The sequence below is a fragment of the Acanthaster planci genome, linkage group LG08 (genome assembly GCF_054643075.1).
Source record: "Acanthaster planci isolate LZ-2023a linkage group LG08, COTS_SCS, whole genome shotgun sequence".
Lineage (NCBI taxonomy): Eukaryota > Metazoa > Echinodermata > Asteroidea > Valvatida > Acanthasteridae > Acanthaster > Acanthaster planci.
The window spans coordinates 6,883,698-6,910,573 of NC_141784.1; the positions used below are offsets into that span (position 1 = coordinate 6,883,698).

At 39.6% G+C, this 26,876-nt stretch overlaps 2 protein-coding genes across 3 annotated transcripts; one reads left to right on the forward strand and one right to left on the reverse strand.

The window, feature by feature from the left end:
- Window positions 1-1,455: 1,455 nt before the first annotated feature.
- Window positions 1,456-14,142, forward strand: LOC110987781 (uncharacterized). The gene is made up of 6 exons (XM_022250849.2): window positions 1,456-1,810; window positions 5,344-5,417; window positions 5,921-6,247; window positions 6,586-6,742; window positions 9,552-9,655; window positions 12,965-14,142. Exons 1-6 carry the CDS (start codon window positions 1,674-1,676, stop codon window positions 13,927-13,929), a joined length of 1,764 nt encoding a protein of 587 aa, XP_022106541.1. The 5' UTR covers window positions 1,456-1,673; the 3' UTR covers window positions 13,930-14,142.
- A 138-nt stretch (window positions 14,143-14,280) lies between these two features.
- On the reverse strand, window positions 14,281-26,695 carry LOC110987782 (uncharacterized). Of its 2 annotated transcripts, XM_022250851.2 has the most exons (5): window positions 26,387-26,694; window positions 23,814-23,833; window positions 19,978-20,104; window positions 18,273-18,322; window positions 14,281-17,657 (listed from the first exon to the last, which is right to left on the reverse strand). In XM_022250851.2, the coding sequence occupies exons 1-5, from the start codon at window positions 26,404-26,406 to the stop codon at window positions 16,675-16,677; spliced, it is 1,200 nt and encodes a 399-aa protein (XP_022106543.2). In that variant the 5' UTR covers window positions 26,407-26,694; the 3' UTR covers window positions 14,281-16,674. The 2 variants fall into 2 exon arrangements, with proteins under 2 accessions (XP_022106543.2, XP_022106544.2); XM_022250852.2 differs by lacking the exon at window positions 23,814-23,833 and having other exon boundaries at window positions 26,387-26,695.
- Window positions 26,696-26,876: the final 181 nt, after the last annotated feature.

Genomic DNA, 26,876 nt, shown 5'->3' on the forward strand with positions numbered 1-26,876 from the left:
AACTAACTCGTGCTGGTTATCGTTACACTTTGTACCACAGTGCGCTTGCTAACCTATGCACCTTTTCGTGTCTTTTGTAGAACATTCAGAGATTTCTGTTTCGGTAAAAAAAATGGGGGAGTCCCTCTATTTTTGTCCTGGTTAATTTTTCTGGATCGAATTCCACCATTTGCAGGGCATGCATGTTGTATGTACAGTATATGGTTTGGATGTTTGAAGCATCAGTGTTACACTTAAATTCAAGACCTAACTTCAAATGCATATTTTGATGACTGCGAACGACAAAAATTAATTGTCAGAATAATCAACACAGTACTTGTGGTGATTGTAATTCTTGTTTTCTTGTCCCTTTATAGTCAGATATGCCTTTCATTTAGATCATGTAAGATTTTAATTTTAGCTGACTATGATTTTGAAAGCCGATGACCGTTTTTCAATACTCAACTTGGCATCCATCTCAGGTTCGTCTCAAAAATCAATTCCCCACTGTAACCCTGAAGCGTTAAATTAAATAGAACTACCGTATTTTTTGCTCTTTTGCATCTTATTTGATGTTCGTATGGCACTCTAAGACTTATTTTTGAGTTACCAGCTTCAAAAGTTGGTGGTTAAAAAAAGGCTTAACCTGAGACAGGAATGAAGTAGAGTACAGCGGCCTTATCGCAAACGTTATTTTGATAGAGGACGCTGTCGATATATTGATTCGCATAATTGATTTAATCGGCTGAGAGTAGCGAGCAGCTATGGAAGCTGCCGCTAGCAGTGTTATTCATTTCCAGTAGAAGCATGTTTCATTGTCAGCCATAGCCAGGCAATTCGGGCACAGCCGCCGTAGTCATAAAGGAAAAGAAATGCCCACCAAATCAGCAATATCCGGTTCGTCAAAAGGAACAGCGAGAGTACGAGATGAGATCATGTTCACACCAAACCATGAAGCTTGATATGTTTGACGAAGAGCTGTTATAAATGTAGAGTCACTAGCTCTTTCTCACGTCATTATAAAGGATTGCAAAGGACCCATTTGAAACGTGAAGACATCGTCAAGAGATTAAACATTGTTGATTAAACGTGACCCTTTGAATGGGGTCAACTGTTATAACGCAGAGAAACACGTTCAGCGTTCCGCTTATGTATGAATATTTCTTATTATGACTTCAAATATCTCTGCTGAAAGCTTTTTTAAAAACTGAAATGGTCCCTGATTCCTTGAGTCAGAAGAATCTGTAGCAAGTAGACAAGGAACAGACAATTTGGGAGGGGCTAGAGGGCCAAAGGGGCGGGAGAATTAACGACTTGCTCATTCATTCAGATAACACTATCTCACGAACATAGCCGCTGAACATGTACAATGTTCTCCAGCTAAGAGTTAATTGCTAAGGAAATTCATGTCAGAGAGACAGGGGAAGGGGAACCTTTCGTCGTATCGGTGAGTCATCACCCAATGAACTTACAACCCCATGGCTCTCCTCTTGTTGTACACTCACTACCGCGTAACGGGAACTAGAGAATTCCCAGTCGACTATTGGCTCCCTCTAAGCCATGCGACACAAGTTGTGCTTTAGCTCTGTGAAATACCTTCTGAACATGGCGGCAACTACAACATCACTTTCAAGCGCTCACATAAATCGGGACTGATAGCTGAAAGTAGGAAAGAGAACTGAATTATAACCACGATGGGAATTTATCGGGTTCGGACGTTATTGGTGCTGGCGGTCTCGTTGTGTGTGTTGTGGATGAATATTAACTCTGCTCACGGTCGACCGGAACAGAAGGGTGGAGTAGCTTTGAAGAAGGTGCTGAAGCCGTGCGTGTGAGTGTTCTCAATCAGATATCTTCATGCATTTCCAGTTATAATATAATATTACCTCTGTCAATTCCTTTTCATTTATTCAGTACATATTCTTTACCTCAGACACGTTCTGTGTTGAGCACCTCGTGTTGTCTCGATACATGTCACTGTATTTAGTTCTGATTTCGTAAGGTCAGCGACTCGTAATCGTCGGGGAAGGAGGGGCCAATAGCTGGGCTAGATCAGGATATTTGAAGTGAGGCAGTACATGTAGTTATGTATGTATTCCTTTGCTGGCATTAGTTCATTTTACACTTTTAAAGATCTCTAGCTACTCCGAGGTCATATCGAATAACGACCAAACAAGTGAGCAAATGTCACTGTACAAATTGCTTGCTTAAAACATGCCTTTTTGGTCACAATTTGTTTCAGTGTTGGTCAAATTCTAGGCAAGCTCAAATTGTGTGTTAGAAAAATATTAAGATCTTCAACCTCTACCCTTTAAAAGTCTTTATTTTTTCCTTACGAGAATTTCATCTATAAACGGAACTTGCAGAGAGGATTGCTTCGCAAATAATCAGGATTTTGCCCAAACAGCTCAGAAATAATTATATCGATGGCAGATGTTGCAGTTATTCTTGGTATACAATCGGCCGAAATTCGAATTTATGTCAACAACAGAAGGTAAGCTTCCATTAAGTCTGACGGAAGCGTTTCATTACAGCGCATCGCCCCACTTGCAAAGGAAGCCTACGCGTCTTAAAGCGTTTATTACGATGATGTCGTACTTGACATAGTTGAATTGGGTAAAGGTTTGGACCTAAATCGTTTGAAACTTTGGCAAACCATTACTGAAGATTTGACAGAATTATCATGTCTATAAACGTGTAATCGATTGGAATGCTTTACACAATGGCGCACGTAAACTAGATGGGTTTGCGGTAACATCACGGATATATCTCTTTTTGAGTGTGTAGGGTTCTAAAAAGAACCAGTGGTAGTCAACGATTCGGGCTGCCTGACGACGGACAGAGCATACTGTCCTAAACGTTGAGTACTATCGGTCCTTTTCAGAACCCCACACACTCAGAAAAAGATATATCCATGGTGCTACCTCAAACTGATCTAGTTTACTTGCTTCCTCCACCACGAAAACTAAGCTAAGTCTCATCCGCAGTGGCACAAGGCATGAATAACTTCAACTTAATTGTTTGAATATCTTCCTATAATTTATTTCAATTATTAAAAAAAAACTCTTTATTGGCTTCAAGAAGAATTCATTCAATAATTTGACCGCTGAAAACAATATAGGAATGAAATTAACTAATCTATCAAACTTCTATTCAGGGATTGCACAGGATACAGGCATTTTATTGCATTTTAGTCAAAATATGGAGCAGTTCCTTTTAATTCCGATATTGTCAGAGTAACGAACTCCCTCCTCTATATTTTGGGCTAGGACAGTGTGAACTTAATTAAATGAGGCTGTTTGTGTATTTTGTTTTCTTGTTGGTTGGCCGGTTGTTTTCTCGCTAAGTGATCAACTGGTGCTAGATGTTCTTCATTTCTTCCAACCTTCATGTAATAGGAGAAGGATGAATTGGTTTTGACAATTTTGACTAGTACGTGTTGACAGGTGTTCAGGAACGGTATTTAAATGGATTTCAAATTCGCTCTTCGGAGGATTGAAAACTGACCGTGATTGAAAGCCTATCATAGGGTAGTGATGTACCAAGGCTTATTTCTAAGCTTTAGATCCTACTATCAGTGTCCATTAAAAAGATCTCAGGATCCTTTACACTTTCAGGAAGAACTGTCCTTAAGCGTTTGACTGTCTTCTCTATTCCCTGCCCTGCGCAGTGAGTGCGTTTATTTGATGACTGTATATACTGACTTACAGTGTTGTATTTGAGTCCATCGTAAATCCCCATAAGTCCATCACAAGTCCATCACAAGTGATTCAGTCTTCAGCCAATTTACAAGCTTTCCAAATTAACTATGACGAAAATATTCTTTTGTCATCATTCCGCTACTTATGGCTGGCCTTGTGAAGGGACTTGTGACTGAAATTGTGAAGGGACTTGTAAATGGACTGGTGATGGACTTGAATATCACTGCTGGCGTGCCTTGTGGCGATTGTCTCACCATTTTGCGGCCGATCCCTGCCGTTCACCTACCACGGCGGAACTCAGTGACTCATGCACTCTCCACATTCTCATGGTGCACTGGGAACACGAGGCTGCCTAGAGCAGCAAATTAGTGGACGATTCCACCCTAGGTCCCTCGAGGAAAGATTAAAGTGTGCCTCTCAAAATTTAAAAAGTTTAAATCCAACCAACTTGAATTTGAAAACAGTGAGGGCAAGTATTTCAAGCCCATACAAATTCAAAATGCCAGAGAGAGTCCAAATGTTACCAGAAGATAACTCCTTTGTCTTGAGTGGCGGAGGTTGAAAGATGTTTCTGACGTCCCTTCTCTTTTTTTTCCACTTTACTAAGAGGATGAGTCCAAATTTGACCGTTTTCCACATTTTGGACATCAAAGCACCTTCTTGTCAATTACTGGGATAATTGGTGTGAAATGTTGTGGGGGTACCCGGGCATACAGACACAAGGGGGAACCAAAAGCAAATGATTACGTGCGGCTTGCTCTGCAGTGATGTATCGAAATCTTGGGGGCTGAATTTTGCCTGTTAAACTGACCGTTTTTAATTTGTCATCTGTGATAGAATGCTCACTACTCCCATCTCTGTACCGTTTCTAAAATGGATGCTCTTTCAATTCTCAAAAAGTGGCAAAATGTCTCTGGGATAACCCCCACCCTGGATTCGCCTGTTATACTCCTCAAACAAAATCTCGTAATTTATTGGAACTCACCAAGTAACCACAAAAAGGTGCAGACGATTTCCCTAAAATGTGCGGGAAAGTTAGAGCAAGTTAACTGTTGAGGACTACCAATGAAAAGCTTGGGCGATTGCCAAACAAGACGACTATAACTCAGCAAATGGCCACGATGAGGTAACACCCAAGAGGGTTGATTCATGGTTACTCCTTGCTGTAACCTGTTTAGACTAGACTTGAGTGGGAGAAAGAAAACAAGAAAACACAAACTACAAACAAACTGAAACCAATCCGTCGACGAGATTCCCTTGTGCGTGAATCACAGAATTAACCTCCTGAGGGGAAAAATTGAAGCTGTAAAGCTTTATTAGACAAAGCTTGGAGTCTTTCTACCAATGATGAATAAATGCTGAGACAACAGTAAAAACGAAACAAAATACAAATCTCATTCTAACAATTTCTGTGGACCCCAAGACCGCATAATTTAATGCGTTTCATAGATGGAGTCTCAAATTGCTGTTCGATTTGAATGAAACTTTATGTCTACTTGGAAACCGTTTCATTAGGACGGTTGTAATTTGGTACCTTGGCATTCCATAACTATATTATGTCTCTTACGCCAAAAAGTAACAAAAACCAACTACATGATACACATAAGTAATGCGATGGAATTTCCCATGAATTTTCTCGTACTTTAACCATTTTTGTTTGCAGTGATCAAGTTCAACCTGCATTACAAAAGGAATCCAATCACAGTGAACCAGTCGTTAGCACACCTTGTGATCCAGGTAATAAGTTGGTGTGAGTGAGTCCTCTCATCATACGAGCCTCATTACATTTTGTCCTCGCCTTGCTCTTGCCGTCGGTGGAATGTCCTAAAGCATAAAAAATACACAAGGATGACAGTTCTTTGTAACGACGTAAATATTTCTAAAGAGCTCTGCACCTTTAGTATTGTTCATATGGCTTACTTATCCTTAAATCAGGAGTGTCCTTTGATTTATATTGTGTTAGCCTGCCTGAAATAATTGGTACTGAAAAAAATTATTTTGAAGGCCTTGAAACAAATCCTTGAGTATTACTACCCTCGGAAGCAATATCCCATTCTTTATCGGTTAAATTCGTTACCCTGTTGTCCAAATAGATGTTAGTTTCAAATCATATGCATTGTTCATGCCTTCAGTATTTCCGCAGACAAAGTAACGGCTTAGAAAACAAAGTACTGGATAAGCCACCAAAGCGCCCCCTCCACTTCAATCGACTTGTACACAACCCCTTTTTTCAACATAAGGTGATGTCCCTCCAGTGAAAGGCGTACCTGAGAAACTTCCTGTGACACTGGCAACAAAACTAGACACCATCACCGATGATTATAGCAATGAGTCTTCCTTCACGGAGAAATCTCTCAAGCACGAGCAGAAAGAAGATCTGTCCGGAGGCACGACTGGACTCAACTCAGACGAGGTACTTCGCTCGGAATTGGAAGAAGAAGTGGAGGCTGTGGACTCCTTAGCACCACGCGCACCGCACCCTGAGAAGGATGCTGGCGCTGATAGCTCGGTGACAACAGAGGCTACTTTACGCAAGCCCGGTCAAGATATCGCGACAAACAAGCACAGTAAGAACACCAAAGTTTGACAATGAGACAGACTGGTTATTATCCACACAAGCACATCCCAAACAAGTCATATCTTTACCCTTACCTAAGAAAAATGGGGGCACATTTCTTGATGGGGGAACTATTTTAGAAAATTTGTTTATGTTACATTTCAAGTCTTCCTGGGAGTTGAAGCTAAGTATCGGGGCTTTTAAAACGCTTAAGCGTGGAAGGAATGACTATTCTCCAAACTGCCCTTCTCCCGAAAATCTGTTAATCTTCTTTTTCTAGTAATGGGCCCCTGATTCCGCAAATGGCTTCGCTTGAATCACCAGATTCTCGTTTTCGTCACCAATTAGTTCCAGATGAGAAGAAGTCCGAGCTGTTTATCGATTCTGGCATCTTTCCCTTTATTGCCATGGGTGTGTTGTCAGCGCTGTTTATTACCATGATGATCGCTGCCTTGTACTTTGCCCGCCATTCATCTGACATCCAGCATCATCACAGGCAAATAAGGTGAGATCTTGAAGAGAAAAACAGCCTCTAGAAGCAGAATCTTATTGCTGAGATTCATATGCTCAGCGAAATTAAGTTGAAAAATAGAATCCACACTGTCATTGGTTATCTTTTTTTTAATTATGTGTTTTCTATGATTCCTATGCTCGAAGCTGAGGAGATGATTGGCAGCAGTGAATTTTAGTCATGTCATGATGCGTCCACTTGTCTTTCTATGCTGGCAGAAGTGGCACATTTACGGGGAGATTTGGTGAAAAATTTTTTAACAATTTTGCAGATTAAATTTGGTCAAACTGCATGTCAGCAGTCAATATCAAACTTAGTAAAGTTGACTTATGATCAAAGTTTTTTCAAAAGAAATTAACCCAGAGACATATCCGTTTTTGCACGTGTGCTTTTGTTAATGCCCATGTACAAAAGGTGGTTTCCATGTAAGCAAAGGTTCGCTGGTACTCACCACCCCATCCTAAAGCTCTTCTATTCACTCTTTCCTTTGACAGGATTCTAACAGGGGAACACAAAGTAGTTTGGATAACAAACCCTTTGCGATTTGTGCACTTCGCAGGGAAGTGTTGAACTTTTCAAAGGGAATGACTGAGAGGGTAAAATATACGAAGATTTCTTAATGACATTTCTCAGGCGTAACGCGAAGGCTAAACTGGTTTTAAACACCTCAGAAAAGGAAAACTCTCGAAAATGTCCTTCTCGTTTAGTGTGGGGCATAGCCCTGTTTGATCGCCGTAGATCCGCCAATGACCTTAAACACCGTGGAAAAAAGAATTAAGTTAGGGCACAGCTAGCCGGTGGCCGAGCGATGGGTGTGCGTTGAGGGAGAGGACGACAATAACGTCCGAAAAAACGCTCATCTTTTCAGGGAAATGTCTGTGTTGATCGTCGTTGTGATAATGAAATTATTGTCTGAAGGATCTTGTTCTGGATGGGAACAACCAATTCATCCATTCAGTGACTTTGAAGGAGCTTAACAAAAGTTTCATCAAATCATATTTCGAATTGATAGAGTTCATTTTCAACTGAAAAAAAAAGTGAAATAAGACGTGACTTGAGTTTGTTTTACCAAGAGTATCAATCACATGTGGCCTGAATTTGCTCAAAAAAGGATCGCATCACCCATATCAAAAAGACACAAATGGCTATCAACAACATACAAGGCCGGATCCAGACCCATGGGGGAGGGCAAAACAGGTCAGTAGCATCTTTGATGTACCTTTACACCAACTGATGGCACCGGCTACTGCTCAGAAAAAATGTTTCTGAATAAAACGGCTCTGACCGAACAAAACAACTTCCCTTTAAAAAATTAATATCTGCACATTGATAAAGAAAACCCTCCCCGGATAACATTTTCTGTTCACGCACGCGCATACACGAACAGCCACGATGCACGGCACTGGTCGAAAATTGTGTTCGACGCCGAGTGTATGGTACTGTCATCGCTCCGTTTCGCGCTAAAGAAATCCAAGATACTTGGTGGTGCTTGAAAAATGAAACCCTTTTTAAATCCCGTTGGAAAGTTAACGAAAAGTTCGTGGCCGTGAATGAACTGTCGAAGAGCATTATGCTGTCTTTCACACGAGGGAAACCTAATTTTTGAGAAGCAAATTGCAAAGCATCATCAAAGTGTTCAGCACTAAGTTTTTTTTCGTAGCACGCAAACATCATGTACGTGTACACATACTACATGTACATGTGGGCCTACATGCAGATGTACATGTACATGTAAATGTACATGTACATTGTACACTCACGTACACTCAAGTACAAACAGGAGTCAGGGGAATAGATAGATCATGCCTGATGCTTTTTTTCAAGTGTGATACATATTCAGTAAGATAATTCAGGGCAAACCGCATATCATGCCTTATGCTAATAATGTGCGCGCGCACGACACATATTTGATCAAATTCCGGAGACGTTGCTGGCGTAGCTAGTTGTTCGTGCGTTCCAGCTATTCGTCTTGTAAGTGCCTTCTCACACAACAACGTTTTGACCAAGACTACTGAAATGGGAGATACCGCCATCCTTGATTAGGGGCCAAATAAAAACCAACGTAAAGAAAGCTGAACTCATGGCAAGGGTCACGATAAAGTTTACCCCTCAAATAGGGTACCGTGACCCCAATTCATTTCCCCAGGGGACAGTCAAGGGGAAGACATGCTTTATAACAGGTGTCAAAACCTCTAGTAAAGACTTAGGCCTACTGACAGTAAAGACACTAAATTACCTCGCAGACTATTCCCTACAGGGCATTCTAATGATGAGTAACTCGTGACAAGTTGACCTTGGCAGTTCTTACCCTAATCCCTAATGAAATCATAACTGGCCCCGTGAAAGCGTAATAATGATACATTGAAGTACTTGGGGAATGATTTGATGGTGATCCACACGAGTGGGTCATTTCGATTGTGTTATTGTGGCTTAAAAAGTAAATGATGTTGCATTATGGACTTCTTGGTCGCTGTACTTCTGGTACAGAACATTTCAGATCGTGGAGAAAGTTAAGCTTGAATTAACACCACGAGTTGTATACTTAGCTGATACACCAAGTCAACACCGCAAGTAAAGTCTGATTTTAACAACATTTTAATGTTGTGTAATCACTCTAACTGGTGGAGAAGCAAGCAAATGTATATAGGCTTAGAACTGTTTATTTTAGAAGGTAGAGTATAGAAATGAAACAACAGCGTGCGATAGAAGGGGGTTTCTGTCTATCTAATCAGGAATACATGACACGTAAATATCCCATTTTCAGAAGATATATAATTTTGTATTGGTTTTTGTTTCATTTCAGTATGAAGCCACTGGGACTCGGACCAGTAGGTCTACCCACCTCACGTAATTCTGGCTCAGCTTTTCACACCGTGACCTTTCGAAACGCACAAGATGGTGTCATAGGTAGGAAAATTTATTTGGTATATATTTGTAGTAGAACATATATATTTGAAATTTTTCCATCAGAAGGACAAGTTTAACCGAAATCCCAGCTGGTTGCCTTTGGTAAGTCTATTTCCAGCCATAATTATAAGCCTGCAGGTGCAAAGCCACAAGGTGGGCGAAGGGAGGGAGAGGTCCGATTACACAGCTCCAAGGATGTCAGAAAAGGAAAAACGTAGGAACAGTGTAATTTGCAATCGGTAGAAAAAGGCATCAGATAAAATAAAACTTTTGAAATAATGAAAAAACAAAGTCTTCCAAGCAATGTGGCAATCATTATTATTAGTAAACGATGATACTTTGCAATTGGGTGAGGTTTGGGCGTCAATTTAAAAAAACAATCGAGTTTGTGTTTGCTGTGACTAAAATTTTGATCAGCGTACCTTTTATGGAAAGGAAAATACGGCTTGATCCATTTGACGTTCAAAACCAATGTGAGAAGTTGATTGTGGATGTAATTGTGCGCCGTTGGGGCCACCCCAAGGGATGGGAAGATTCCAATGCCCCCCCCCCAACACGTACGTTCTCGTTATGGGGTCATCAAATACAAATCCATAATTCTAGGTTCTGGCGCTATTCCAACCCGAGCTCCCCCCACCATGACACGCACACATGTAGATGTGGACGAGAATTTATAACTTCAAATCAGGTTTTGAAGAATTAGAACCCCCAAAATCTTGACGCGCGATCAGGCGTGACGGTAACTCTAGGCTTTTATGTTTGTTTCACTACCGGGTATACTACATACATATAGTTAAATTAATAACCTCTGAAAATGAAAATTAATTTGTTTCCACGAACCTTTATTTTGTTCCTAAGGCCGAAACACAAACGCTCCTCTATAAGTGTACAGTTCGCCCGGCTGCAAGTTCCTGAATTTTCTGCTAATGCGCATGCGTTTTTAACTGTCGCCTGGGTAAGCCGGACGAAAGTTAAAAACACACGCATGCGTATTTACTCCTCGTGTGAACGATTGCGTGTGTCCTTGGCAAACAGCAAAATAGCGGCTGGCGCGTGACCGTCAGTGCACCAATGAGAGTTCGGCGATCCGTTATGAACATGTATCACGGATATTGACTGGCTAGAAGTGGGGTAGACGGGTAGACACGCATAGCCGAGTACGGAAACACTCAAGCAGCTGCCTCGCGCCCAGGCTGAGAGTTAGTCATGCTAGGTTAAAACCCAACAAGCATGCAGATTATAGGCATGCAAGCAGTTCCAAAATCAGAAATGTAAGGGAAATACCTTAATTTTTCCCTCATTTTATGATATGTCTCCTCAAAAGCATGACTTTCGTTGACGAATTTGAAATTAAACGTTCACTTAAATCGTGGAATTAACAGGGCATGGTTGTGAGTTTTTCTTTTCTTTTTTTTAGAGAGAACTCGAGCGCGGACGTATGCTTAACTTTAGTTGAGTTGTACCAGGATTTCAGTTTCAACGTGAAAGGAAGTCAAGAATTTGGGAAGTAGATAACGGTTTTAAATTTCTTCTATGGGCTGGTGGGAATTTATCGCCTTAAAGAGATGCCAATAGTTGAAGCATGCACTAGTTGTATTCATGTTCTGTTAAAGAGGCAACATTGAAACACGTTTTAAAGATTGCAGTGCAATTTGTCGTGCACAAGGTCATCAGAGGCCATTCAAGGTGAGGACTATACAGAGAAAAACTGGAAATGAAAGGTTGATGAGAGAAACAGATGATGATGGGATGATTATTACCGAAAATGGGTCACTTGGGAGACATTCCCATAAGAACATGCACAAACTTTAGTGTCCAATTATTAAATATTCCCTTATCTGATCTGAACCAAACTTTGTATGTTTTCAGTTTTGACCCTAATCTATCATCTCTAAAAATTTGGACGGTAAAATTCGGCCTCCTTCTGGTAGTTGGACTGATGTCTCCCTAAGGTCGAAAATCTATCAAAAAATGTCTCCGTAATGACCCATCTGTAAGAATAACGGTATGATTTGTTGTCTTTATAATGGGAATTATACATGGGAACATATTTAGTGCAACTTTTACTCTTGTAAATGTATGAAAATTGTCTGGAATATCTCTCAACGAAACTGTCAATGTTACTCTCAATAAAAACAGCGCTTTTCAAATGTCTGATTTCCTTGACAAGTGGGGATGCTCTTGCTGTGGTGTCATTACTAGAAGACGCCGTTACTCTTGTGGGCTTTCTTGTCAAATGATGAACTTAAAATGTGCTCACTGAAAATATCTTTAAGAGAACAGTGAACGCCTATAAATTGAAATAATAACGAGCAAATGTGAGTGCAGAAACAACTGAGGTTTGTGCTTTGATTGACATCACGCTTTTGCTCGTAAGTATGCAAATTTGCATTGGAATAAAAATCAAAAGATACCGAAATGCCCTTAAAATAGCAAAACAAAAGTTTAAATACCAGGTTAAATTGGACACAAATTAGCATATCTGAGAATTGCATTAAAAATTACATTGACTAGCATTTTAACAATATATGTTTTCATTTTGTCAGCCGGTCTAAAAAACATAATAAATCTTTTAAAAGTCATTAAGTGATTGAATAAACGGCCCGAAGAATGTAACATCAAAAAAGCTTAGAACAGATTGCTAAAAGGAACATGCTTAATTTAGCTGACATTTGCTTGAAAATGTTCGAAAATAGGTTCTTGAATTCTACATTTAAGCATCCGGGATTAGGATGTAGTTGCGAAGTCACTTCTGTCTAAGAATAGTCACAGCCAGAAGTCACACCAGGGATTGTCTGATTCAGCATAAGATATTTTGAGATACTTCCTCTTTGGGAGGATGGCAAATTGGCTCTCTTTAGGTGGTGTGGTTGTCAAAATGTGTCATTTTGTTAAAGGTTGATTGTGAAAACTGAAATGGTGGTTACCATTTGCTGGAATGTATATAGCTGTACTTTAAAACTGACTTACAAATGAACTATTGCAGTATTAAAAATTCAAGACAGGAAAATCTTTTAAAAAATCAACTGGATTGAAAAGAGTATCTCTGCGAACAATGGGCTTTTGGCATAAGAGGTCTGGCCCCGTCGAGTGTTTTTGACATGTATACAGACGTTGACTTGACTTTGTAATTGGAACGACCAGTGACATTCTGTCATTTAAGATACCGACAAACCATTTTAGTAACTTTTCGTTCTTTGTGAAAATAGAGTGCTTTGTGGTAGACAAACTTATTTTTGCGATAGTCGAACTCCATTCTTCACAACTTCTGCTCATCTCGCCTTATGATGTTCTTGTTTTTAATATTAGGTGATTTTGCAGTGAATATGTTCGCTGTCCATCAAGATGCGCGGGAAGAAGCTAGCCGAGAACTAACCAATATGTCAGAATCCACACTGCTAGCAACACCAAGCGACACCGCTGTTTCAAAAGCCGCCCCAGAACCAGCAACGCACGAGGCGGTACGAAGCACCACAACTCTCCTACATCGTGATCTGCCTGACGTCGTCAGCACCCCGTCCTCGCGTAGAGAAACCATGTCCAATAATAGACACTCCACTGGAAGCAGTCTGTACATGGAACTCATAAACATGTGCCGAAATACTCGACTTATTGAGGAACTGGCGCTTAGGAGAAAGAACATTAGGATGCAAGATGCCTCGCAACCAGAGAATGATGAAATGTTCTCATCTGACACCGACTCTAAGAGTGGGAAGCTAGTTGTACGCCGTCAAGTTTCTTTAGACTCGGGGCGGTGTCGTAACACCGTACCATTGCCAAGTACTTATGAGTCTCACTACTTTAAGTTGTATGATGGAGATGATGATGATTCATCGGCCCTTGCTTCAGCCTCAGCTTCAGCTAACACCACGATGGATGCTGTCCCCTTCTCGAGTGATGAGGGTTGTAGCAGTACACTGAATAGCCTTCATCGGAAAGGATCTTCCAAGAGAAACTCGCGGTTACTTGACGAGTCACGCCAGCTGCTTCCTGTGCAAGAGTTCTTCAATGAGGCAATGATGGATAGTTCAGACGGTGGTGATGTTCTGTATGAGACTATTGATGAGATGGGATACCGCAGACGTACGGCATCCTCACAGGCGATCCGCCGTCTGATGGAGGCCCGGGAGAGCGCAGGACACGCCGGGGAGACGATTGTGGTCGAAAACGCCTGGGAATCCTCACCGAAGAAATATGACAAGATTGATCGCAGTATCACAGCTTACAAGAAACACATAGCTGTTGACAAAGATTACAACACATTGATGGTCTAATGTTGCCCATAATGATTGTGCAACAAGGAGATATCCATATGTACAAAATTCGTTTGACTTCATAGAACCATTGTAGAATTAAAATGCCATTTCCAATTCTAGTGAATTTACGTCCTGTACATTAGGTTTCTGAAGAGATTCTTTCAGCTATAGCGTGTTACGATCCACTTGGGGGTTAATCGCTTATACGTTTTTGCCAAAAATCAATTTAGAAAAGGGGACCCAACTTTGCTCACTCCTAACCCCTAAAACCTTGGACCTGCTGTGTAACACCTTGGACCTGCTGTGTAACACCTTGGACCCGCTGTGTAACATTTATTTAGAGTATAGTTTTCCAAGATATACTCAACATTTTTGTAGGAATAGCGACTGTGTTGCTATTAATTTATTTCAACTGAGACAGAGATGCTTGCAAGATTAAAATGTTGTTACAATCCTTTGCTCAGATAGCCCGGATTAATATACAGAACAACTACATGTATAGGCAAGTCCCTAAATTACATCAAACCTGGGTTCCATTTGTTGATACATACTGCCTACCAGAGTTAATTGTATCTCATAAGTGTCAACTTTTTTTACATTTTCAGTATTTACAAGCGATGTCGAGACTCTGATATAATCGCTCGAGTATTCGGACAGTTTACTAAAGTGCATGAAAGGAAATCAATCGCAAACACCTGTTCCCAACACGTCCCTTAATTGCTGGTTTTCATGTTTCCTTAAGCCTTCTGTTTTAAATTCTTAATGAAATAATGTGCAAACGAATGGTGCTACATTTGGTCGACTCACTGAACAAAATGAAAGCTTGGAAAACTTCGTCAAACCGTGATGTTGATTTTCAGTCTGTTTTGAATTTTTTTATGCTGCACTCATGTTTTAACAAAACTTCCCGCAAACTACAATTTCCATTTGTCATTTGTCAACTTAAATTCAACAAGTAAGTTAAAACGCACATGGACTCGCTACTATTGACCTGGCCAAAATTAAAGATTCGTTATTCTTTGATATACGTTAATCGTATGTCTACAGTTTTATCAAGATCGTCTCATATTATTAAGTTGACACAATATGCAAGTTATGTATTCAACTGCACATGCGCACAAAGGCATCTAATGGTCACAAATGAAAAAACCATGGGATAGCGAAGATCAATTGTGTGTGATTTCGCACATGCCAAACCAACGACATAGGGAAAACATTTCGATCTCAAGAACTCACAAAATTCTGAAAAGGTGTACAATGTTTTCCTTTGATTTCATTTTAAAAAAATTACTTAGTACTTTTTGCCCTTGGATTGAACATACACTTCAGATTCATGGCCGTAGACTTGACTTTTTTACCCATTTATCTCGAATGTTTATCCCCAAGAACAAAATCTAAAATTGTGAAGTGTGCATGCGCAGAGGGAAGACCGAAATGGCTCATATCGTAAGCATACGAAAGGTTACAAGTTAACATTACATTCCTGTATAAATTATGGTAATGTTTGGAGCGTTTAAAATAATTACTGTCTTTGTATATGAAGTCAACAAATTTAATCGTTTTATTATTTTTATGTAAAACTTTAATTTGATAAATGTTCAAATTTCGATATATACATCATTTATTTGAAGAATATTCATTGGTGAAAAAGTTGACTATTCTGGTAGCATCAAACGTATTTCCAGTGCTTAATATTGAATTGGTACGATTATCTGAAAGGAATGTTAACGACATTTTTGTCAAGAATTTTACCAAAAAGCTACAATTAGATCTCAAAACGAGAGACAGTGCCGGCATAAATTTCTCTAGTCATCCATTTTCTATAAAAAAAACTCACAAATGTACAAATTACGGATGAAACTAGAATGTCAACTTCTGTGGAACACAAATCCATCGAATAGGTGAAAAAATGTCAGTTAATTCAATGAAAGAACCCAATTATTTCTTATTACAAGCTCTACTTCAATCTTTCCCGGTTATTCAAATTAAAACCAAACAAGTGCTACATGATATATCCGTTTAATTTTAAATGACAGCACACCAAACTGAATTATGTCAAGTTGGTCTTCAGTACTAACTGAGACTTTACGTCAAGTTTAAGAACATTATACAATGTCTGAAAATCCACACCCATTTTGCATTATTATTTTACAATAAAACAATGTCCTAACGTGGGTAAGAAATTAAAAGTAACATCTGTCTGTTGTCTAAAATAAGTAATGATTAATGATTACTCTACATTATTTTATGATATAAAATTTCATTTTATTTAAGGCGAAAGTCCCTTAAAAAATTCTATTATTGTCGATACAAACTAGTAAGACAATGTGATTTTAATAAAATGTTACATAAAACCAAAAGTCTCGTTATCATGTGCCACTCCGATCGCTCATTCTATATCTTGGCATGTTACATAGTTACACGCCTGCTTAAATACAACAGTAAGTAAAGGGTTATTTGGTTTTGAAGGTATTTTATTTACAGCAAGGTTCATAATGTTGCGGTAGTAGTAAGACGGTGGGTAAAGAAGCTAACATCGCACAATATACACGCACATTATATGACATTCAGTCCTATGCTCACTTTTTATAATTTGGAAATCTCGTTTCCTGATGGACCCGTCCTTTCGTTTTCATTCAATTTCAAATACGTACTCCGAAGGACTGACTGGCGTTGAAATCATTTGGAATCTTCATGTAGAGTCGAAAAGGCATTAACGTAGGTGGTTGGTGAGCAAGGGAGTCAGTAGAGTAGGCTTAAGATTTAATTGGGTTCTTTTAAGGTATCCAACTGCTCTAAGCCATACAAAACAGGAGTTGCAGTTTCTTTCTCTGAGTTGGACAGGTGATCGTACCCCTCCGTAGGGACTCGTGCGGTGTTCTCTGTGATTTTCTCTCTGCGGTTGAGTTTGGAGTATTCACCTCCATCTTCGGCAGCCACCACGACACTGTGTGTCTTCTCCAGGAAAGGGTTGTGGGCTACCTGTTCGTAGTCATCTACGGGTTGTCTCGTTTTCTTGGTTGCTTCAGCATTCTTCTCAGTTGTCATCTTCAGTGGAAAGCCATAAGCTGTAGTCTTTGTGTTCCAGGTCTCACTCATGCTCCTTTCTTCACGGAATCCACCGCCTTCGTTTGGATCCTCAATCTCATCTTCAGGATCACTGTCTCCTTGCTGCCATGTTGCGTCCTGCATGACCTTGTGGTAATACGGAGAATGATCCTGGTGATTCGATGTGTCTCTAGCTGGATCCTTGACGAGAACGGTCAGTTGATATTCGTTGCCTCGATTCGCTTTAGTTCCACGGTTGGAATTCACTACCGCTGCTCCCCTACATGCTTCCTCTGGTTCCCGCTCCGAATCGTTCGGCCGGGGCTCTTGGCTTTCCTTGCTCCTCCTCTGGAACTTCTTGGAGCTATTCAGCTCAGTGGTGACCATCTTCATGCTCTGAGCCTGGCTGGTTGGTTTGGCCTGCCTGATCGCTTTGTGTTTAGTATCAGGACTACGCGGGAGGCTAGGGGTTCGTCTTTCTTTAGGCCGCTGCGCACCTGTTGAGACTGCGTTGGCCTCGTCACTACGACGCTGCTGCGGTACCTTGGCTTGAGTATTGCTTAGGTTCACAAGAAAATGCTCCAAATTACTTTGGATTTCTGCTGCAGGTGATGGGATAGAAATGGCAACATCGTCAAGCGGCTCTCTCGATCTTGTCAGAAGAGGTGAGAAAGTGTCAAATCCAGGACCAGATGTGTCTGAAAGATTTCGAAGAAAACAAAAATAACTACCAATTCTGACATTCTTGATAATACATTTGTCCATTTTGCACTGAGTTATAGGAAGTCAGCTCAACCAAGACAAATATATTTGATTGAGAAATCTGAAAGTGTTTAAACCACTGAATTACTTAACCGTATTTTTGACTTGATGCAGACATTTAACTTAAAGTTGTAGGTGATAACAACAAACTTGATATCAGTGTGGTGATGGGGATTTAGAACCTATAGTTTAAAGTTGAAAAGGAGAATCATTTGTGCAGTTATGCACCCATAACCAACTGCACTGTTAAAATGGGTTCGTGGATTTGGGGTTCAACAGAATGTCTCAAATTATTGCAAGTAAAATCATTAAATGTTTCATGAGAACTTTTGAAAATGTAAGCATGATTCGAATTATTAAAGAGAGCGTACTGAAAGAAATGCAAACATTCCGGAGAAAAAGGTTATTCTCGTAACACGTAAACCATTGTCGATAATTTGATTCGGATTTTATGTAAATCACAGAATCACCTGTCACATGTGGTTACTGATTCCTCTGGCACTTCGTATTTGCAAAAGTGATCACAGAAACAGGTACAATCGTTCTCTTACCGTTTTGGACCGACACAGCAACACCATTGCCGTTTTCCTTCCTGTGTGCCCTGAGAAAGGGGACGGGGTAAAGGTGGAGGTAAATTAATTTCAGTTGATAATGGTAAGAATTCTACAGAAAAACCAACATTAAATCATTAGCAAAATTTTATGAATTCATAGGATCAAGAAATCGAGGCTTCCAAGAAACGAATACAGCGGCGAAATGACAGTTATACATAAATGTGTGCCGGGGACGGGGGAAACGGGGATGGTTAAAATCACAGCATGGCACAAGGGGGCGGTGTTCATATTACAGATTTACACTTGCACCCATGGCTTAAGCTTACGAACAGTGAATTCAAAGCTGTTGAAATTTTTCTCCCTTTTTCAGTTTTGGTTGTTTTGAGCTTTAAAAACCTCAAAATCCACCTTTACCTCATAGCACTAAAAAGTGGGGGCGGTGATCCAATAGCCCATCCCCTCAAAAAAGTTGGGAGATATATACCCCCATCTCTGGGATTTATGGAGTGAAAAAAAGGAGTACGACGAGGCCAGTGATGTCAATTATCACAGTGACCCAGTGCGGCAGTGCATCAGCAGTCGGACTGACAGTACGTGACAATGAACAAAACGACAACACCACAGGTAAATCAGGTTGGAGATTGAAAAGGACCTTGGAGGCACAGTAAGACAGGCGTGTAATCCAGCAGTTGTGCCAACACAAGTCTTCTTTCCACCCCTCCCCCCAAGAGGCACGACTCATAATCATATGACCCGTTGTCTGTTTCTAAACAGGATTTATTTCCACCCTTTTCCGTTTTAGTCAAACTGAGCAAAAAGGCAGACAAAATATTTGAAGCAGTAGAGGATCTCAATAGTTTTCTTTTCCATCCTTATTTTTTTTAGGCTATTGGTGCTACTTATCTACACTCAATCTTCGTGTTATGAACAGTGTCGTGCATGGGATTTGCGTGTGACACACGAGTAGTTTCCATTTCTTTACAAATAAATGGCAGTTAAAGGACATCGAACGGGTATTTCCTCGAATCAGATGCATCTTCTTCCTGATTGAAAATCCCTCTTGACAGCCGCACTCAGTTCAATGTGAAATTGTATCAAACTGAATGGAAAAAAACCTTAAAATGGGCTTGGAAAACACATATTGCTATCTTTTTTCGACAGCTAAACATAGCCACCAGAGTAACCATCTAAATAACGTGACTTATTGTTTAAAATTCTACGCATGTGTATTGCTCCTTTCTGCTACAGTGGCCAGCCTGAAGACGACGTGTGACCGGAATCACCGGATACCAGTGCAACCGCGTAATAGACAAAGCATTTTGCTGGCTAATGATATTATGAAAAACATCATCATCATAACGAGGAAGTTGTTTTGTTCGCCGACCCCTTCTCCTTGCCTTAGCCTCTGCCCAAGCACCACTTACCACGGTACACTACGAGGCTTGCTCTGCATGCGTCTTGTGCCACACCTATACATACTGCATGTACTTATGAGTACATTTGGCCAATTAGGCAATGAAGCAACATCACTCAAACAGCAAGCAATGAAAGCTCACGAGTAGTTTACTGCAACGATGTTTCCTGTTTTCAGCCGACCAGCACCGGTACCCAACCTGTTACTACTAAAAGGGGTCTATCATTCACTGGTAATTGCCTAATGCTAATAAGCTTGAGTTATTTTCATCATGTCAATTTCAGTTACCTTTCAGGATCAGTGGACGAGCCACACTGCTTGCGATATCTCCGGAATATTGCAGTCACCATCACAGTGATGATTAGAAGAAAAAAGAAGTTCAATGTCGACATCGCAGCACTGTAGATGTCAACAACTGCATTAGACAAATTGAAGATTCATAAATTAATAGCATCTCAGGAAATTAACGTTGCTCGTGACCACGTGACTATGCAAAGCACTAATTTTTGATTTTTTAATTTGTATTATAAAAAACCGCTGCAAATTTGTTCATTTATGTGAACTTAACTTTTCGTGAACTTAATGACAACGATTCCCCAGTTAGTTGATTTTCGCTATGAGTAGTTTGTATACAGCAAAATGATGTGAAGTACTACGTGAGATTTCGACCAGTTTTGGTCGTTGGCATCTTAACTTTGCTTTGCTTTCCCATGAAAGATGAGGGCTTTGTTATTCACCTTATCGTTGTTCAAAATGAGCCACCAACATTGAAATGGAGCAAAATCATAATTGCTTTCGAAATCAAGCGGCAATAACCAAAGAGGGAATTTTTACATGCGTGTTTTATTTATTTCTTTGATCAATTTAAGGGCCACTTAGTCAGTGGTCAAACGGAACAAAGCAAAAGTGCTTAGTGCAGAGTTTTCCAGGTCACATTTGCACTTGAAAATGATTGAGGTTAAGGACAAATCCAGCGTAGAATCAGTGGCTGAAAAGATATGTTTCGGAAAGCCAAGACAACAACGAGAAATGAACTTTGAGCTGTGATAGAATGAGCGGAATCTACATACCAGGTTATTATGTGAATAATTGATAGAAAGGAGGGTTAGCTTTCGAGAAGTGAAATCTGACTATATTGGAATCGGTGAGAACTATGTGACGTCTTTCTCGTAGATAATGAAGTAAACGAACACCTGGCATACCAGTACCAAATACTAGCTCGCTGTACTGTATTTGTATATAAATATGCATGCTATCTTTATACTGCCACACGCATGCAGGTGATACCATGGAGAAAGGAAATATTTATATCATTCAGGCTGAGTGCTCTATCTAATGTTCTCGAAAAAAATCAATTCACAAAAACGTTACATTCGAATTGCTTCTTCTTTCCTGTTGCTTCCTTCTCATCAACCACAAATATCTCGGGAAATGACGGTGTCCAAACTTTGGAAAGCATGTATAAATTAAAAACTGACCAAAACAAACATCCAAAGCCATATTTCTGTTTTCCCAGGACCCAAGTCTTTTGTAAATTTTACATACCAATTTCAGCAACAATAGAGTTTCGTTTTCGATATAACTAAATTCAATTTCGTTCTCGTGACTGATAGTTTCTTGTTTTTTTAGGTTTGTTTTCTTTGTACTTGATGTCGGTCAAAGGTATTCAAGAATAGTTTTAAAGCCTTAGGTTGAATCAACTTTGGTCTGTTTTTCCCTGTTTGGTTTTCTTTTAGTATGAGCTCTTTTTGGAGTGAGTTTGAAAACTCCACCCATTTCTCTTCCATTTTTATATGATATCCTTTTTTATGTTCTGAAATAAATCTAATGGTTCATAAATATTAAATAAGTACAAGGCGGCTTGCTGATGCTTGGTTGAAACCAAACTTTTATTAGCTGATGAACATCAGCTCTTGCACAGTAAATGCCTGATAAAATTGCAGGCTACGATTTATGAGTATTGATCCTCATTATAAAGTCTTTTATAACTCAGTGGCTGTGAGTCACATTGCGTGGCTCGCGCCTAGCGACAATTTCCATATAAGATTTTATCACTGCACGCACGAGGTACATCCCCAGGGATAGGACGCCAGAGGGAAATTTCATCAGACACATGGTAAAACTGGGGAACAAAATCGTCGGAAAATGTGCATGTTGGATTATTTTTCTTTTTTTCTCCCCTAAAAAGCATTTGCTAATTAAATGGGAAGAAAGGTGCCCTAAAACTTCTCATCGTAAGGTTCCCTAGCTGGTTATGAAGGAACTAGTATTAAAGCGCTCCTTGACAGTTTTATTCCTTAATAAAAAGCTAAACCAAATACCAAGCCAGTCTGGTATTTCAAAAGGTCAGGTCATTCGAGAACTAAGTACGGCGTATGGTCGTGCTGATACTGCAGCCCCTGAGCTCGTACTGTTGATCTCGAATGACCTCGGACGCACTTCATTTTGGACGTGCGCTGTTGGAATACTGAAAGGTTTTATTTTGTTAAGAGTGTTGATCATTAGTCATTACCTGCTTTGAAACTTGCGTTTTGATAGTTTATCATCAACTACTGCATGGCTGTTTACTTTCATTGCACTGTGCAAAGGGAAACATTGCTGTGTAGTTATTACATACAGTTTATGCGTTGTTATTTCCTCATGTACCGCTGCTTTAACGAACATCGGATCGTGGTTGCATTGGAGAAAAGGTAAGCGATAGATCTGTCTAACGAATTATATGTCATGGGTCGACCGAGCGAAGCAACGACTACAGAGAACAGAAAGGAAAGGCTGGAAATGAACAATTGAATAGAAACTGAAATATCAATTTGGACTTCGTTGATAAAAAGGCAGCATGTGAGGGAAGTGGAATTTTCTAGCATATGTGCATTTTATGTTGGAATTGGTCTTATGCCTATTTAGATTTGAAGAATCGGATGAGGACAGTGGGTGGGTATGTATGTATGTGGGGTGGGCGTGGTCGGACAATGGAAGATGCATTTAATGTACCCTTGTTAAAGGTAACTGAACTAGTCTGGTAAAATTCTCTAGAGGGGCTCAGAACTGCCATTGCTGGTTATTATTGATAGCCGTTTGCATGGAAAAACAATGAGATTCGTGGGCAGGGAAGGGTAAAGATGAGGTGGGATGATGTTTCTGATCTGATCAGAGATCGTTCAAATTTGCAGGAGACATGTCACAAAACAGTGACCAATCCTTCTCTTCAACAAATATCAAAGGGGTCAAGTCCATAATGTAAACCCAGGTCCACCTGCTTGCGTGCATATGTTACCATTCAAAACGAAATTTATTTAAATGAAATTTTTAAAAAGACCCTTAAGGGCCAAATAAAAAATATAAACAGGTTTATCATCCAGGCTTTTGAAAAAGGAGGAGGAAGAACTTTTAGTTCTTAATCTGATTTATAAATGGCCATGATATTTTTATTTCTTTCCAGATGCCTTCCTGTTGTTGAACGAACAAAATAAACATATTTTAAGTAGTTTATATAGTTTGTTTATTAAGGAAGGAACATGTATACAGTATAGTTTATACAGTTTGCTTATTTCTGTAGTAAGGTTTGACAAAAATTCATCAACACAGCTCTACAGTTTTCAACAGTTTGCAGTCAAGAAGAAGTTTGAAGAGAGCACAGCCCACTGCGTGATATGCATAATGACTGTCAGGGTCTAAAGATGTTCGATTCGCAAGTATTTTAACCGGAAGAATGGTTGATATTTTAATTTCTTTATCCAATTGTTTTAGTAAAAATCAAGAAACAAATTGGTGCAACCTCAAATCAAGAAAGCGGACGGAAACGCTTTCAATGATTCTATTTTTTACTTCTTTTGAACGTTCTTTGGAATTAGTACTCAAAAGGTGGCGAGCAGGTTTCTAATATTGCAGATTGATGCTTTGTTGTTATGTTTGAAACGATGCTCAGAAAGCAAAGCAAAATAATAAACTAGCGCACAAAAATTGACAATATAAACTATAGGATTACTTGAAACTATTCGGTTGAAAAACTCCACGTGGGTAGTTTTTATATTCAGACCTATACATACACGGATTATTTCTTCGAAGCGCCAGCATTCAACTTTTGAAAACGCAAACATTGAAACCAATGTCAACACTATACTCACCCTCAACGAGGCAACACTTTCTGTAAAATAAAATAAACAATAGGCGAAATAATAAACAACTGATTTTAATCAGACTATTCAACATATACATGAAGATATCGTGTGACTTTAAGATGACGAGACATCACGCCTAATCACAAGCACCAAAACTATCAGCCTTGAGCTAGACTAAGAGAGGGCGCTATTTTCTTAGCAATGGAGGCTCCTTTGGTCGGGAATGAACTTTGCTGGTTCATGAATGACTAGGATATAAGGACTATGGTCGCATCACTACCTACAAAATGAAAATTCCCGACCAGCATCGTCCGTTTCAACCGATGAGGGGTGCTTCTGTTATTATTGCATGATCATGGGGATTTTTCTGTTTAAGTAAAGGTGTTTGTATCGGTTCTAACACACCAAATTAATATGTATTGATGAAAGTGCGTCTACAATGCCCAATGATATTGGATCACGGGAGAGGGGACTTCACGAGGATATTCGCACAGTCGGACGTCTTCAGAAAATGAGCTGGGTGAGTGATTTGTGTATGTGTAGATGAAGCTGGCTCAAGTCCCATCTACACTAGAAGTCTTTTTAACTTGTGAATATCAGAGGCACGCCGTGCCACAAAAACGCAGGTTTCAGAATAAACGTGTCATTTACACATTTCGCACTTGAACATTTTTAAAAGACTGGTGATGACTGCTTCGTTTTACTTTGGCTGACGGTTGAAAACTCCCAAAAAATCGAATCTTTAGCTCTCCTGTCTCAGAAATATTGTCTTCATCTATTATGTTAGGTTTTCCAGGCCGAATACCACTCCCGCGGTAAGTGTTTTGGCGTTCAATTTCGTGAATTGACAAACATTTGTGAGATTCGTGCAAAGTTATTTATTCAACGTTAAATGTTCTAATTCCCTTTTTTTTCTTTGTGACGAATTTATGCGATATATTTCACTAAGGAAACGTTTGGTTCTCGGGTAGACATCTCTATAGAAATGATCGATCAATGTTTATTCGGTAATTTGTATTTCGTTCCAGTTTGAATTGTTATGAAAAGAATGGATAACAGAGAAGTAAAATTATTTATATAACACATATGGACAAAATGGGGAAATGTCTAAAAAGGGATTAGAAAAATAGAATGGAACATAAAAGCAGAAACGTTACTTCAAAATGAGACAAAATAAGCCATTGTATTAAGAGAATCCGAAAAATCTTAGTAAATACATGCACATTTGCGGAGAGAGTGTGTTTCTTGTGAATAAAATAAAGAAATTACAAAACCGTAAACTGCATCTAAAGGATTTTTCTTTCAGCGTCCGTGATGAAGGTCCAGGGAGAGTTTCATTTCTGCATTTTGATTCAACGGGCAATCAGTATTAGAGCAAATATACTGTATTCTTGATGGATCGTTTGTTTGAGATATATAAAAATACACATTCAAGTCAATACATGGGACACACCTCTTGCGTGTTCTCTATTTGTAATCTCCGTTCCTTTTCTATACGCATCTTGCCCTATATTTCTCTGACCCTGAAGTATTCCAATTTGACGGCTCAAAATGCGAAAACGAATGAAGGTTGTGCACTGTTCAATTGAATGAAATTAGTTCTAAATTGAATTTGATACAATACATTACTTGAAGCCTGTAAACGCATATGAAAGCTCCACTGAAAAAGAAAACATGGGAACAACCGGCTTTACGAATGAATACGAATACTGTGAAGATCACGAATTCGGCCGGGAAATCTATAATGCAGTATTATAAATGCGACTCTAGCATAAAGGGGAAGTCCCTCAAATTTTTGTGGCCACAAAAAAGAAAAAAATGTTTTTAATACATGAAGCGTCCATTAAGCTAAACAAATTACGCTCTTTAGTGATAAGGGGTTGAAAGGCGGGAGTGGTAAAACATGCTTACGTCAACTGTTAATGTAAAAGCAACATTTTCTAGAATGATCCAAACCCTTCGTTCATAAGAACACTGTTATGTGAGTAACGAGACAATGTTTACCATTATGTCACCTGTGTTTGGCCTAAGTTCCTGTCCTTGATTGCAGGAAATGTAGGTGAGCAAAGAACCGGGACACTGTTAGCATAGTTTCAATTTGTGTGAATTAAGTGAAGTAGATATCGAAACAAAATCAAGAAACAATTTAAATATTTCTAAGCTTTCAATGGGTTAACTACGATGCTATGCGAGACCATAAAATTCAGACCAGAATTCAGTCTGATCTAGTAGATCGTAGAATCAAATGGTTATGCATATGTTATAGCTTATCCCATGACAGTTGGACTAAGGGGCTCAGTCTTCTTCAACATTCATCCCAGAAAAAGTGCCACTCAGGCTCGAAACAAGTCCACGTTTATTGTCCCTTGAAATTTTGGTCTAGGTACCACCGTAAGAATTATCAACATCTATAAATCTAAGCAATTATTGATCTTGTCAAGTTGCCATGAGATTCCTGTATCGAAACGTGATGTCAAGTAATAAGAACAGTTAATAAGTTCAACGTTGAATGGAATACGGGTAAAATAATAATTATTTCTACAAGATATTACGGTAAATAAAATGGTGAATGGACTCACTCATCTGCCGGTGTTGGCATGCTGTTTCACAAATCCAAATAAAATGTCGTAATACCGTCGATGAATGTCCGCGCCAGACGTTGTCTGCAGTACGCTTACTGACTGTGTTCTGCAGTTATGCCTAGGAGTTTTATGTGCAACAGTGATAATCCGCTTCGACGCTCATCACGTGAACTAGCACAATGCTTCCACGCCAAACTCTGTCGTTTTTTTAACATGGCACGAGGAAAAACCTGTGTCGAAACCGTAACACAGCTAGGTTTTCTCTGACCCTTTTCCTGCTAGGATAGAGAATAACATTTCGTCATGACCAATAATAACAGACAGTGTTCCGCTTTGTAGTCTTTCAATTTCAAGGAATGCCATTCAGGCAACTGTAGAAGCGCGCGCTCATGTTTAGACTTGTTTCAAGTCGCGAGCCGAACCAATAATATTTTATGACTTGTGCAAGTGGCCTGCCGTAAGTGTGGATGCTGATGCCGGGTCAAGA